The 13772-nt window shown below is 36.8% G+C and overlaps 1 protein-coding gene and 1 non-coding gene across 4 annotated transcripts; one reads left to right on the top strand and one right to left on the bottom strand.

The window, feature by feature from the left end:
* Nucleotides 1-418: 418 nt before the first annotated feature.
* LOC125582699 lies at nucleotides 419-525 on the top strand. Its single transcript, XR_007320155.1, has one exon. It is a non-coding gene; the product is annotated as a small nucleolar RNA R71 (small nucleolar RNA).
* A 5452-nt stretch (nucleotides 526-5977) lies between these two features.
* LOC106368379 (sugar transporter ERD6-like 18) lies at nucleotides 5978-12004 on the bottom strand. Of its 3 annotated transcripts, XM_013808326.2 has the most exons (18): nucleotides 11715-12004; nucleotides 11179-11241; nucleotides 10371-10460; nucleotides 10152-10211; nucleotides 9908-9973; nucleotides 9490-9555; nucleotides 8725-8800; nucleotides 8323-8387; nucleotides 8090-8182; nucleotides 7890-7970; nucleotides 7710-7794; nucleotides 7488-7531; nucleotides 7248-7310; nucleotides 7114-7173; nucleotides 6986-7039; nucleotides 6835-6894; nucleotides 6621-6735; nucleotides 5978-6396 (listed from the first exon to the last, which is right to left on the bottom strand). In XM_013808326.2, the coding sequence occupies exons 1-18, from the start codon at nucleotides 11862-11864 to the stop codon at nucleotides 6257-6259; spliced, it is 1431 nt and encodes a 476-aa protein (XP_013663780.1). In that variant the 5' UTR covers nucleotides 11865-12004; the 3' UTR covers nucleotides 5978-6256. The 3 variants fall into 3 exon arrangements, with proteins under 3 accessions (XP_013663780.1, XP_013663782.1, XP_048603945.1); XM_013808328.2 differs by lacking the exon at nucleotides 10371-10460; XM_048747988.1 differs by lacking the exon at nucleotides 11715-12004 and having other exon boundaries at nucleotides 10371-11075; nucleotides 11179-11203.
* Nucleotides 12005-13772: the final 1768 nt, after the last annotated feature.

The raw sequence follows: 13772 nt of genomic DNA, 5'->3' as shown, positions 1-13772 counted from the left end.
CTGTTGGTAGTTGTTGTACTGAAAGTTGGGCTCCTTTTTGTACCAGCTACCATTGTTGTTGATAAAACACAGCTCTTCTTGACCTTCCAAACCCTCAACCTCATGAGCATCAGGTGGTGTCTCTTGGCTTGGGTTACCAACAAAGTGCAGCTGCTCTTGGGTGGCTTTATCAGCAGTGAGGATGTCTATCTTATCCTGTAGAGCTTTCAACTCCTTCCTCGTCTGCTTGTCATCTGATCTACTGCCTCTGTCGTGGTCTCCGCTGTAGACTGCATCACTCTTTACCATGTTGTCAACCAGCTCTTCTGCATCTTCCTCAGTTCTCCCCAAGAAGAACCCATTGCTAGTTGTATTCAGTCTGGCCCTGTACTTAGGAAGAGCACCCCAGTAGAATGTGCTCAGCAAGCTTTCCTTAGAGACGCCATGGTGTGGGCATTGAGCTTGGTAGCCCTTGAATCTCTCCGAGGCTTCACTGAATTCTTTCAAGTTCTTCTGTTGAAAGCTGAAAATCTCATTTCTCAGCTTAGCAGTTCTTGAAGTAGAGAAGAACTTCTCCAAAAATGCTCTCTTGCAGTCATCCCAAGTGGTTATAGAGTCGCTGGGTAGAGACGTCTCCCACTGACGTGCCTTATCCCCCAAAGAGAAAGGGAATAGCTTGAGCTTTAAGGCATCTTCGGACACACCATTGGTCTTTGACAACCCACAGTAGCTGTCGAACCTGTCCAAGTGATCAAATGGGTCCTCTAGAGCCAAGCCATGATACTTGTTGTTCTCGATCACGTTGAGGAGTCCTGATTTGATCTCAAAGTTGTTGGCTGCTACAGCTGGTGCTCAGATTCCCAATCTGTGACAATGAATGTTTGGGCGGTCATAAGTGCCAATGGGTCGAGCTGCTCGCTGTTGGTTTTGTGGACCGTTGTTAGCTCCATTGACGTCCGCATCATTTCGAGGTATGTCTCCCATATCAGTATCCATTCTCTGCAAGTGAGCCTGCTGGTCTTCTTCTCTTCTCTTTCTAGCACACTCTCTCTCTAAAGCTCTGATGTCTCCAGCTCTTGAAACTAGGTTTGATGGACCCCTGCTCCTCAAGTTATTACACCTGTAAATTAAAGGGAGGTGAAGAAGGAGAATCAGTAACAAAAGAAAATAAAAATGACTTAGTCTCAAGCAACTGACTAAATCTCAATGTTCAAATCTACTCAGAATTTGGCAACGGTGCCCATTTGATGTTAAAAGTTTTGAAGGCTCCTAAAACAAATGATGTAGTATAAAAGATTGTCGAACCAATTCTAAGGGATTTCAAGCACTGAGAGTGCAAGTACTTGCTTAATCTAAGTGCAACCGATGATTAAAAAGGTTTTCTAAACTAACGATTAATGCTAATGGAATTGCAGAATAATAAAAACGATAAATGAAACGACTTTCTTAACTAAGGGAAAAGAGAACTCATGGGCATAGGAATTAGACCTCGGGTGATCAAGTTTCGAACTAAGGATGGCAAAACGAACAATCAAACTATCAACCTTAAGCTTAGACACAATTCTAAACAGACTCTATGTCTAGATGAATGTTCATTTACTAACACATTTCAAACAACAAATGTCTTTGGTTGAACAATATGAAAGCAATCATTACTAGCAAGTCTAAAGGCTATCTTAGCACTTCTAACAACAAATGTCTTCGCTAAAATATGCTAAAAGCTTAGAAGAGTTGTCTCAGGCATTTCATCAAACACCTTTTGGGTGGGAAATGCCTAAATGTCAACTTTTGAGTATCTAACTCAGAAGAAGCATTATGAATACTCTACTAGCAATGATTAAGAATGATCTACACTAAAACATCTTAGTTCTAACCTAATCACCCTTAATCTCCCTAACCCATGAATTCAAAAGGTGATTACTCACTAATCTCTATGATTCCTCTTAAACCCATATTGGATTTCAGATTAATCATGTAGAGGAATACAGAGAATCGATATGAAAACAACAGGATTGCAATAACAGAAAATCGATTGAATCCAAAGAGATGAACTTTCCAAGCGGTTTTTTTGGTTGTGTTTCTTAAGATCCAGATAATCTGCCTCCAATGGCTTACAAAGGATTCTTAAACATAGGTTTAGAAAGTGTAAAACGTGCATAATGAAATGACCAAAGGCCCTTGATTAGAAATGAATTCGGGTAAACAATAGGTCGGGAGCGACCTCCAGTAGTCGCTGCGAGAAGTCGCTCCCGGGTCGTTTCTTCGGGAGCAACCTAGAGAGGTCGCTGTGACTGGTCGCTGCGACTGGTCGCTCCTGGGGATGAAGACGCGAGCGACTTCTCCGCGTTGTTGTGGTAAGGTCGCTCCAGGCTTTGGGAGCGACCCGGAGGGGTCGCTGCGACTGGTCGCTCCGGGCGCGTTTTTGTTGTTTCTACGCGAGCGACATCGGGGTGTCGCTCTGGTCAAGTCGCTCTGGAGGGGTGTCACAGCAACTTCACGGTGTCGCTCCGGTGCGGTCGCTCCCATGCACTGCTCGTCCAATGATCACATTTATCACCTCTTTTTAGCTCCAAATGCACCCAATTGTCTCCAAGAACTCCACGTGGTACTCCAATACCTGATAAATACTCATGTATGAAAAATGCAACCTAAATATGTCTAAATCCTAGTCTATATGATCAAAATGCACATGGGTAAATGAATAAAACAATGGAAATATGCAAGATATCAGTTATACCTTAGAGGAATCGTCGTGGATGCCTGAGTCGGAAATCCAAGATGAATAGACTCAGAAGAGGAGTAAGGAACACCAGTTTGGTGTCACGACCATAAGTGTCAAAGTGGAGCTCTCGGACAATAATCGAAGCTCATAAGCAAAATGAGAAATTTGCAAAGTTGACCGGGTCGGAACTTCATGCTTGAACAAGTCAGGGTTCATGTATGATTACAGCTTGAGAAACTCGTCATGGGTCCGAGTTTTGACACGAGAGAAGCTGTAAGGGAGTATCTCAGGAGCATCACATGGTTGGATGATGAGAGATACAGTGAAAGGCCGACATAAACAATGAACAGTTGCAGAAACTTAGTTACAGAGACATGGTACTTCTAAAGGGTTATTTAATTCAGGTGGTGCCACTGAGATTATATAAGGATTGATGCATCAGGGATATATATATATAATCTGATTCCAGGGGGAGTGAGTCACTGGTTAGAAGATGTCTTGATTGGTTCAGCTGAAGGGTAAAAGTTTCGGTTAGCAACATGGTCAGCTCAAGAGAGTAAGAGCTAAAAGGAAAGGTTATTCCATGACAAGAGGGTCGTGGATATGTTCAGTATGTCAAGGCCAGGAGTATCAAGGTCAGTTAACAAATACAAGGTGCATCATCAGGAGATTTGTAAGAGGATTCTTACATAAAGTAACTTGTAGGCAAAACAAGTGAAATCGGCATTTGTATCATGATTACACTGCATTGAGGTTGATACAGAGGACCACGAAATCAATACCGAGTATGATGCAAGATAACACATGGTGAGGTACTTGGTTAAACTGAAGGGAAGTAAGTATCAAGAGATACTGAAATATTGAGCAGTGAAGATGAAGAATGGTGAGATGAAGCAAAGTAAGAAACTGTTAGAAGACATTGCAGGCATTGTAGGGAATTGTCTTATAGTTTGTCCATCTCAGGAAGGATAAGACTTATTCTCCACAAGTAGGCTCATCTTAAGCTCAAGTCATGGAACTGAAAGAAGCTTTCATGAAGGTCTAAATGCAAGGAAAAGCTGATTGCATTTAATAGAAAAGGAACCGGTGAAGTTCTGGATATGGTCGCATCACAGGGGAATATTGAGGCAGTGTCCTCAGAAAGTACATTAGCAAATGGACAGATACTCATCGATGGCCAGGTACTCATCAGGCTACTGGCGGGTTCAATGACTAACAGGCGTGTTCAAGTCGTTGATGGTGATGCACATGTTTCGGTGTTTGGAGACATCTTAATACAAGAAAGGTATTGAGATAATGATTTCACAGCTGAGTAAAAGAAGGATATCTAGGATTCTAGATAAAATATCACAGGCAGCTCGTGAGGAGAGCCAAGGCGTATCATGGATTCGATGGTACGAGGCTCAGTTCATTCAACTAGCAGTGGGGTCTAAATCTGTTAGTGGAGGTTATGTTATTGCATATCAGTTTGATCAGATGATAGAGCAAAGATACTTGTGTCGATAGTCTTCCTAATCATGTGGTTTTAGGCGGCGTGTCATGCTTAAGTGTGCAGCGGCACAAAGTGATGCTCAAGTGTAATCTGTTCAAGAACATCAAGGGTAAGTCAAAAACTGTTTCAGAGATATGGAGCATGAGTAACTTCAAGGGTTTGCAGTTGATTCAAGGAGAATTATGTCGTAGCAATTTCTGTTAACAACATGAAGGGTGAACCAAGGTTGTGTCGAAAGTCTATCCAGCAGTGATGATTGGATGGAAGGTCCTGTTCAGAGTAGCATCGGTAAAAAACGTGTTCAAAGCTGGAGTGTTTTAAACAAGTAGAGAATCAGAGGTTGTTTCAGGTCTGAAGCATATGTGGTTCAAAGGTTATTGCACAGTATTCAAGGAATTTGATTCAAGGCTCAGTGCACATGGGTGGAATCGAAAGGCCAAAGAGGAAATCAACTTGCAGAAGGATGTTCAGGTCTCTGTTCAAGCACTTGAAAAGGTTTGTGATTTTGACAGCAAAGTTGTGTTGTTGATAAGTTCACGAGGAGTAACAAGATATGAAGTAACACGACGTCAATGAGGAGTTGAGCTTGACACTTGGAGTGTAGCAGCTAGGTTCGCAACTCAAGACAATAGATGAAGGTGATGGATATTCAGAATGGCAATGGGATTGTCACATACCTTTCATCAGGCGTGATGTCTATGTTCATTGATGGGGCTAAGTGGATTTAAGTGTTTTAATCTACTTGAGCGGTTGTGGTGTATAAGTTAAAGCTTATGCAGGTTTAAAGAAGATCATGAAGGAACTTCAAGCTTGGCTCAAGGTGGAGCTGAGAGAAGTGAGAAGAGATAAGAGAAGACAAAGAGATGCAAAAGATGAGCAGGTTTGCTCAAAGCATCAGGAGGTGTCGGCACAAAGTAAGGGTTATGGACTTGGACCAAACAGGTGGAGTTTTGTGAGGTTTGTTCAAAACCCATTAGACATGTTCAATGTTGGGTCGGCTTGCACAAGTTACGCGCGGACAACATATGGGCCTAATCATTGAAGCCCATTAGGTAAAGTACTGATACAAAGAAGGAGAGATCACGACAGGGATCTCTAAGCTCAAGTTGAGCCTCTAGGAGGTCGGAGCTTCCATGGCGTCTCTTAGAGAGATAGAGTAAGCTAGATATAGATATGTTGTTCTAGGCTTAGCTCTTAGCCATGTACTTCTCTTGTAATCTCTTTATACTGTCTAGGGTTTGTTTACCCAGGACAGAGAGAGTAATGATCTTGTAAACCACATCGGAGGTGTTTTCCGATACTTCATATTGGATGTTGTAGATCATGGATCCACCCCAGATGTAGCGCGTTGCGACCGTGAACTGGGTGAAAAATTCTTGAGTCATGAACAAAGATTGAATCGTATGAGTAGTGAAAGGGACATGGGTATTATGAGCTAGTATTCCGCTACAAGTGGGTATCATAACCCCACACGCTCTTTCTCGCTTCTGGTAGTGGGTGTTCGAATGTTAAATTTGTTGCTTCGTCTCCCTTGGATGGTTTATTGAGGTCGAACTCGTGGCTCGTGGTATGGTCCAGAGCAATAGAAGGATCGGAGTTCATGTTGGTGGCCATCTTCAATAATCTGGCTTCAGTTGCTTTGCTTCTCTTTCAACTCTTCATGTTCCTGATGAAGTCTCTATTAAGGTGTCTTGTTTTGTGATTTTAACTCTATTGCTTGATGTACTCTAAGTGTCCAGTGTTGCTTAATCGTTTGTGGTTCTGCTAGTTTTCTACTTATTGCCTAATAATAATCACATCGTGTACCCATTCATTTCAAACTTCTTGTCCTTTTCTTTCTTTACAAAAGAACCATTAGTTCTTTTCCGACGAGTATATATAACATCATAAACCATGAAAAAGAGAGATAATTCTTTCTCGATGAGTATAACAAAGTAATAGAAAATAACTAATGGCTCTCTCTTTTTCGACGAGTATATGAATGTTATATACGGTCATAAACCATATGTAACATCATAAACCATAAACCATGAAAAAGAGAGAACCATTAGTTCTTTTTCAGTCTACATACGATTTATTTCGTTGGGCTGACGAGTAAGCGACGTTTGTATTTCTTCAAGTGATAATCCTTTCGTTTCCGGAACGAGTAACCAAATAAAAATCAGTGCTGCTCCTCCAATAGCCCCGAATATGTAAAATGTTCCTATTACATAATTTATATTAACCAAAGTTAAATAAGAAATATCTCTATAAAATTCAATTATTAATAAATCTAGATACAACTATAAATTTATATTATTATTCTTCTACATCTATAATGTTTGTTGTCAATCAACATTTATATTGTTTTTGTCCAGACATGCATGTAACTTGTTTGTACGTGTTTTAATAATTTGTAAGTTATAACCAAACTGATAAAAAGAATACCTTGAGTGCTCCATTCGAATAGAAAATTGAAAGCGTAAGTGACGATCGAACTACTTGACCATGAGGCCAACGTAACTAATGTCCCTGCTGTTACTTTTATGTTCATTGGAAATATCTGCACACACACAAAATCATGCAATTGTTACTTCATTTACAAAAAAAAAATGACATATTATTTTCGACATTTTAAATAAAAGTTTGAGAGTTCATGTACCTCAGACATAATTATCCAAGGGAGGCATCCTATTCCTACTGCATAAGATGCAATATACAGCTGCCAAGAAAGGAAAATTTGTAATTACGTTAATCCTATAAGAAACCAAAAATATTTTTGAAGCAGTGTGAAAGTAGATCAAATGTTTTACCGTAACGCATAAAAACGTCAACACTGGAGTTAGTTTCGGAAGCAATTGCATTTTCTACTCATACCAAATATACAATACATTAGTTAATAGTAACACAATAGACAACATATATATACACGTAAAATAACCTGTAATGTGAACGCGAGCCCAATAAACATGCAAGTTATGCTCATCCCACACGCTGAAGTCTATAGTTGTCAAAAGTAAAACCAATATCAACAACAATGATTGGTCTAAAGAGAAATACAGAAGACATGCTCACCAACAAAAGGGGCCGTCTGCCCCATTTATCAACAAGAATTAGACCAATCGTGGCTTTTGGTACCTGCGAATAGTTTACAAACATCATTCGATGCTAAGAAGAGTACCAAAAAATGGAAATTCAATTTGACTAAAAATGTCGCAAATCGCAATATTTAAGTAGTTGAATGACAACGGATATGAAAGAACATATTTTGATTTTCACAAATACAGTATCAATGTAGTCAATGTATATACTTACCATGAAGATGCCTAACAATGTCGATCCAATGGTCAAAGAAAAACCTGTTTCAGCCAAAAGCTAATTATTTAAGCACATAAAATACAAATTGAAAAGAGAACCCATGGTGAATATCTGATTTAATTAACTTGTCTCTTCTCATCATGAAAAAAGGAGTAATAATTTGATTATGCTAGTGTGTGAGTGTGCGTGCGTGCATCTATAAAACTTAATTAGTCTCACCAGCTTTGCTAAAAATGGTACTTGCATAAGATATTACAGCTGTACTACCCGAAAATTGTTGTATCAACATTAGCCCGACTCCTACCTGAGGAATAAAAATGCTCACATAAATAAATACGAAAAATTTATACAGTCTGGAAAATTTATATACTTATATTTAAAAGATATTTAAAACTGTACCACGATAATGTGTCTATACTTTCTCTGGAACAAATCAGAAAATCTCGACTTTGAATCACGTTCTAGCATTTTGGTCATAACCTGAAAACAAAACAACATTCATTGAGGCTCTGGTTCTACTTCTACGTTATATTTTTGTCAAGGAATGAATATATATTAAAAGTATATATAATTGATGCTATTTTTATAGTAAAACTCACTTGAATCTCTGAGGCTTCGCGTGAAATATCAGCATCTCTCCCTCTAAGCCGAAGCAGTGAATTTTCTAGTTCTTCATCCGCACCAATTTTTGCCTTTAAAATTGAAATAGTTTTGTTATGAGAACTTAAAATTGAAATAGTTTAATCAAGGTTCATTTATTTCTTCTCGTAGTTAGTAGACTATAACGGGTTTTCTTACGAAATTGAGAATATATTTAAAAAAAAAAACCAACCAGCCATCTTGGAGACTCTGGTACGAAGAATAAACCGATCCCTTGAATGACGCATGGTAGAGCACCTATAACGATAAAATATTAGATTTCTATTAGTTGGTACATTCGGAGTGATTAATTGGGTTGAACAAATCATATTTTCTAAAATACTTTAGTAAATTGTAGAAAAATATCGTTGTAAAAATATTTTTATTTTATTTTTCATTTAATTCTTATAGATAATTCAAATAAATTTACATCAAAATCATATATACTAAATTTTATTGTCTAATTCTTACGATTACAATCCAACGAATTATCCGCAGTATAAATGAAAATTTCCATGTTAGACTTCTATATGCCATTTTCTTCCGTATTTAAACATCACTTCCATGTTGATTATGAAATAATAATTAGTTTTACCTAGTAAAGCCATCTTCCTCCAGCTGATGAAATTCCCCCAAAAAAAAACCATGGCGAGTCCGGAGTTTTGAAGAAGCTACAATAGTTAGTCACACGAGAGTTCAAAAGGGTACACTCATAAGAAAGCCACAAAGGCTTGGGATATTTGAATGAAACTTTCAATTATACAAATATGGCCGGATTTGGGACAAACTCAATAAGACATTAGTTTTGGTCCCTAATTTTTTTTTTGTAAATTCTTACATAAAAAAAATTATTTATAACTAAAAGGTGGATTTATGGACTCCAAATTTTCAGATAATGAAAAAATATTTATGGACTCCAAATTTTCAGATCCGGCTCTGCATTTGGAGTCCATAAATAATGAAATCTCCAAATAATGAAAAAAGAATTATATTTTTTTCAAAAAATATTTATGGACTCCAAATTTTCAGATCCGGCTCTGCATACAAATATTTATAACTAAAATTATACGGTGGATTTTTCATTAGATTATATATATATATATATATATATATATATATATATATATATATATATTGGTCAAACTAATTTAAAACTAGTTTCATTCAGATTGGAGTTGGAATAACGTGTATATATATATATTTTAACAAAAATATGTTTACCCAATTTTGGTACTTTCTAAATATTTTGAATTTTCATGCTTTGCTTTTTATTTAGTTTTATCATAATTTGTTCATGTTTTTTGTCGGCTTTCTTTATATTTCCTAAAACTAAAGTACTAACTCGTTTTGAAAAAAATACCTGGTTTGACGAGGTAAATGTACCGCGAACATGTTTTGGCGTAATTTCTGCTATGTAGACAGGTACCTACTTGGTGTACATTTAAAAATCAACAGTAAATGTATATAATAGATAAATAAAGATAAAAATTTGTAAAATGATATAGGATATATGTAAAAATTAGTAGAATAACATGTTAGAACATCTTCTTCATTTTATTTTTTTCTATAATATAGAGTTAAAGTAAAAAAAATACAATTCAGTTTTCTATTCTCTTACTGGATAATAAAATAAAAATTAGGTTTACTCTACAAATAAAATAATTTATTTATTTTTTGTTTATCATTCTATTTTCATTTTAAAATATTATATCAGTAGATGTAGCTCAATTTCTATTAATAATGTGAACTATTTGAGATAGTCTTAGACTCTTAATTACCACATAGCTAATCAAGCCGATTCCTATTCCCGATGAGATTCTTCCGAAGTGTAGCCACAACACATTCTTTTATGTACCATTCATGCAGACCAAAAGAAAAGAAAAACTATTAAATTGTTGGGTATATATAACCAAAAGATAAATTGTTTGATCACTTTTTAAGAAAAATGAAATTACGACCTTTATGTTTGTGGTAAGATATGTTGTTAATATCAGTGAAAAAAAAAGGATATCTTGTTAATACCTTAGCGAAAGCGATGCACAGCCAACCAATGACACAAAGGATATCGGAGACCCACATTGTCTTCAAATCATGCAAAGCAACAAAATATACATTTATGATAGGAAGTTTCTATTCTTTTTTCTCTTGCCATGATTATTTTTTCTTTAATGGGAAAATTTTGGTTATCAAATCCTACTAAATTTTTTTTTTATGATTATGGAAAGGTAAATATGTAATTACTCCTCTTCTTCCTAGCACGACCGCCATTTTACCGCTGAACAATGCACCGAATGTTGCTCCTAACGTAGAGAGTGAGGCAAACGCTGAGAACTGAAATTTGATTAAAATTTAAAAATATTCTTGATTACTCAAAGTAGAAATTGCCAAAGTTTTTTTTTGAGAAAATTTAGATTGCCAAAGTTGATGAGTAGATCTGTTTTATTGGAACATTAGTTACTAAAACAAGAAATACTAATACATATTAAGTAATCTATTCACTAAAAAAGCATAAAAGAGAAATACATGATTGAACGGTACTAAAATAAACAAAAGAGGGATACATGGTGAAATACATAACCTCCATCCTCGTAAATGAGAGAGTACGGACGGAATTAACACAATTGATAGATATATACACTATTTTTGTATGATTTTAAAAATCCACACATGAGAAAATTAGATATATTAATGGGTAAATTATCTATATTATATAAGGAAATTATATATCTTTTGTTCGTAGGGTTTATATATATTTTTTTTTTGATAAGTTAGGGTTTATATATCATGCTAACATTTTTTGAAGAACTTACGATTACAAATTTCTAAAGGTAAAAATGGAGGATGTTAACAAGAAAAAACAAAAGAGGGTACAATGGAAGTGGACCACACGTAAAGTCAACTTCAGTATTTCGGAGAACGACGATATATCTTTTCCTGATAGTTTATCTATTGCAGTTTGCAATTTGAATGAATAAGTAGTTTGTGATTAGTTTCATTTTAATGTCTGTTTATGGAAATAGTAAAAAAAAAAACTAAAAGAGAGACATACCTCTGCGATAGAGAGACCCATGTCTTTCATAATTCCTATCTCAGCACCTGAAGTATAACCAATCTGCGATAAAATGATTAAAAAAGAAATTATTTTAAGATCATCTCCTATGATTTACTCTATTTTCTATTTTAAAATAGAGTAACTCTATAATAGAGTTTGAGTTTGTTCCAATGGTACTCTATTTTAGAGTAAAAAATAAAGTGATTAACAAAAAAAAAAAGTTATTTTTGGAGTAAACCTATTTTTCATTCTATTATAGAGTGAGAAATATAGTACAATTGGAGTATTTTTACTCTAACTTCTATTTCAGAGTGAAAAATAGAATGTGGTTGGAGATGCCTAAAAACTTTGATGAAATAGAGACAGGACATAGCTGCGAATTCGATCTTTGCCTGCGGCTTTTAAAGTTATCTGACTACTTTTTATACTGGAATATAGGTTCCACAAACACTGTAAATCTTTCGTAATAATATTATTTTCTTGGGTTAAATATTAATATATAATAAAAAGAAGAAAAAGTAAAATAAACTAACAGCAACTCCAAAGGAGAAGGAGCCACAGACGGCGACGAAAGTGCTGAGGATAACACAGGCAGTGATACGACAGCCTGAAGCGTCAGTTTGGTTACTGAGCTCCAAAAGCCCTTCTTCTATGCTTCTTTCTTCGTCCACCAACACCATCATAAACACATGCAGTACGGATAAGAAAGGATTTATTTGTGGTGAACCAGAGAGAGAGAGAGAGAGAGCTATGTTTTTGTGAAAGTGAGTTTCTTATATAAGAGCGTGTACATCGCTCAAGGAACTCAAATAGGTGTTTAGTAAATAAAATATTGGTAGTAGTTTATAATAACATATTAATAATTAAATTATGTATCATAAAAAGATAAAGTGAACTAATGATGAACTAATTATTAAAAATATTAATGAATTACTTTTTTCTTCAGTTTCTCAAAGAGAACCTATGTTATTACTTATTTCTATCTCTGATTTTTAATCTTGTACTTTATAAAAGTTTAAATTTTTTGTAAGATACCACAGTGTGCAGTTGCTCTAAGAATGGGAGGATGCGGTGACAAAGTAATTTATTCCATACTATGCAGTAATTATTTTGGTTTTATATCTTAACTGGGTTAGATTAGTTAGTATGGAAAGATATATTCTCTATGATCTGATTGTCTAGGATATTACGTGTATATCAATTCTCATAACTCCTTACCATAACTCTCTTTCTGTATTCTGTATATATTATTCTGTTTACACATAATAAGATATTCATTCAGACCTACATCTTCTACATGGTATCAGAACCATCGATACTCTAGAAATCTAAAAATTTTCTTTCTCTTGGCCGCCTTGCTTTCTCTTCTTCCTCTTTTTTGATCAATGGCCGCCAGCAATACTCCTTCTCCTGTCAACACTGACAACACTAGCTTGGTTGAAATCCTCACCGGCAACACCAATCAGCGCCTCCTTCATGTCAATATGACAAATATTGTGAAGCTCTCCTCCACTAACTACCTTATGTGGAGTCGACAAGTTCTGGCTCTCTTTGATGGCTATGAACTCTCTGGATACATGGATGGATCTTCTGTTCCACCACCTGCAACTGTGATGAATGATGAGGGTATTTCTATCCCTAATCCAATTGTTACTCACTGGACACGTCAAGATCGGTTGATCTATAGCGCGCTTCTTGGAGTCATCTCTCCGAACCTTCAACCGATGGTCTCGCGGGCTCAAACCTCTGCCGATGTTTGGACTATACTGGCAGAGACGTATGCTAAGCCATCCCGTGGTCATCTCAAACAGATCAAACATCAGCTCAAGAGCTGGACTAAGGGGAACAAGTCCATTGACGACTATCTTCAAGGTCTCACTATGTGTTTTGATCAACTGGCTATACTTGGGAAGACCATAGATCAGGAGGATCAAGTTGAGTATGTTCTAGAAGGACTTCCTGAGGAGTACAAGTCCTTGGTTGATGCTATTGAAGGATGTGATATTCCACCAACCATGACGGAGCTACATGAACGACTTCTCAATCATGAAGCAAAAATACTCTCCGCTACACCACTCCTCCTCTCTCCAGCCTCTGCCAATGTAGCTGTTAACCGCAACAACAACGTGAAGCAAAACAACAACAACAGTGGTCGTCGTCCCACTCAGAACTGGCAACAGCCGCAGCAGTTCAAGCAGCAGCAACAACGTCCACAGAAGCCTTATCTTGGTCAATGTCAGATCTGCAGCATTCATGGTCACAGCGCGCATCGCTGTCTTCAACTACAGCAATCAGCTGGATCAAATGTGAACCCTCCATGGCAACCAATGTCACCATGGCAATCACGAGCCAACATGGCTTACAACTCCACCTACTCACCGGAAAGCTGGCTGCTCGACAGTGGAGCCACACATCACCTGACGTCGGATCTCCACAACCTGTCTCTGCACCAGCCTTATATGGGAGGTGATGAAGTCGTTGTTGGCAATGGCTCAAGCCTTCCGATAACTCATACTGGTTCAATGATTCTTCCCTCCTCTACTCGTTCCTTAATGTTAAATGATGTGTTGTGTGTTCCACATATTCATCGT

Source organism: Brassica napus, chromosome C2 (assembly GCF_020379485.1).
Source record: "Brassica napus cultivar Da-Ae chromosome C2, Da-Ae, whole genome shotgun sequence".
Lineage (NCBI taxonomy): Eukaryota > Viridiplantae > Streptophyta > Magnoliopsida > Brassicales > Brassicaceae > Brassica > Brassica napus.
This window is presented reverse-complemented; position numbering and strand designations above follow the sequence as displayed.

Bases quoted from the DNA above. Each gene is read 5' to 3' on its own strand.
- LOC106368379 (XM_013808326.2), bottom strand. From the start codon at position 11,864: ATGATGGTGTTGGTGGACGAAGAAAGAAGCATAGAAGAAGGGCTTTTG. The intron at 11,242-11,714 runs GTTAGTTTATTT...ATTTTATCGCAG, and splicing joins CCTTCTCCTTTGGAGTTGCT to ATTGGTTATACTTCAGGTGC. The intron at 7,311-7,487 runs GTAAGTATATAC...AACTATTCGCAG, and splicing joins CATTGTTAGGCATCTTCATG to GTACCAAAAGCCACGATTGG.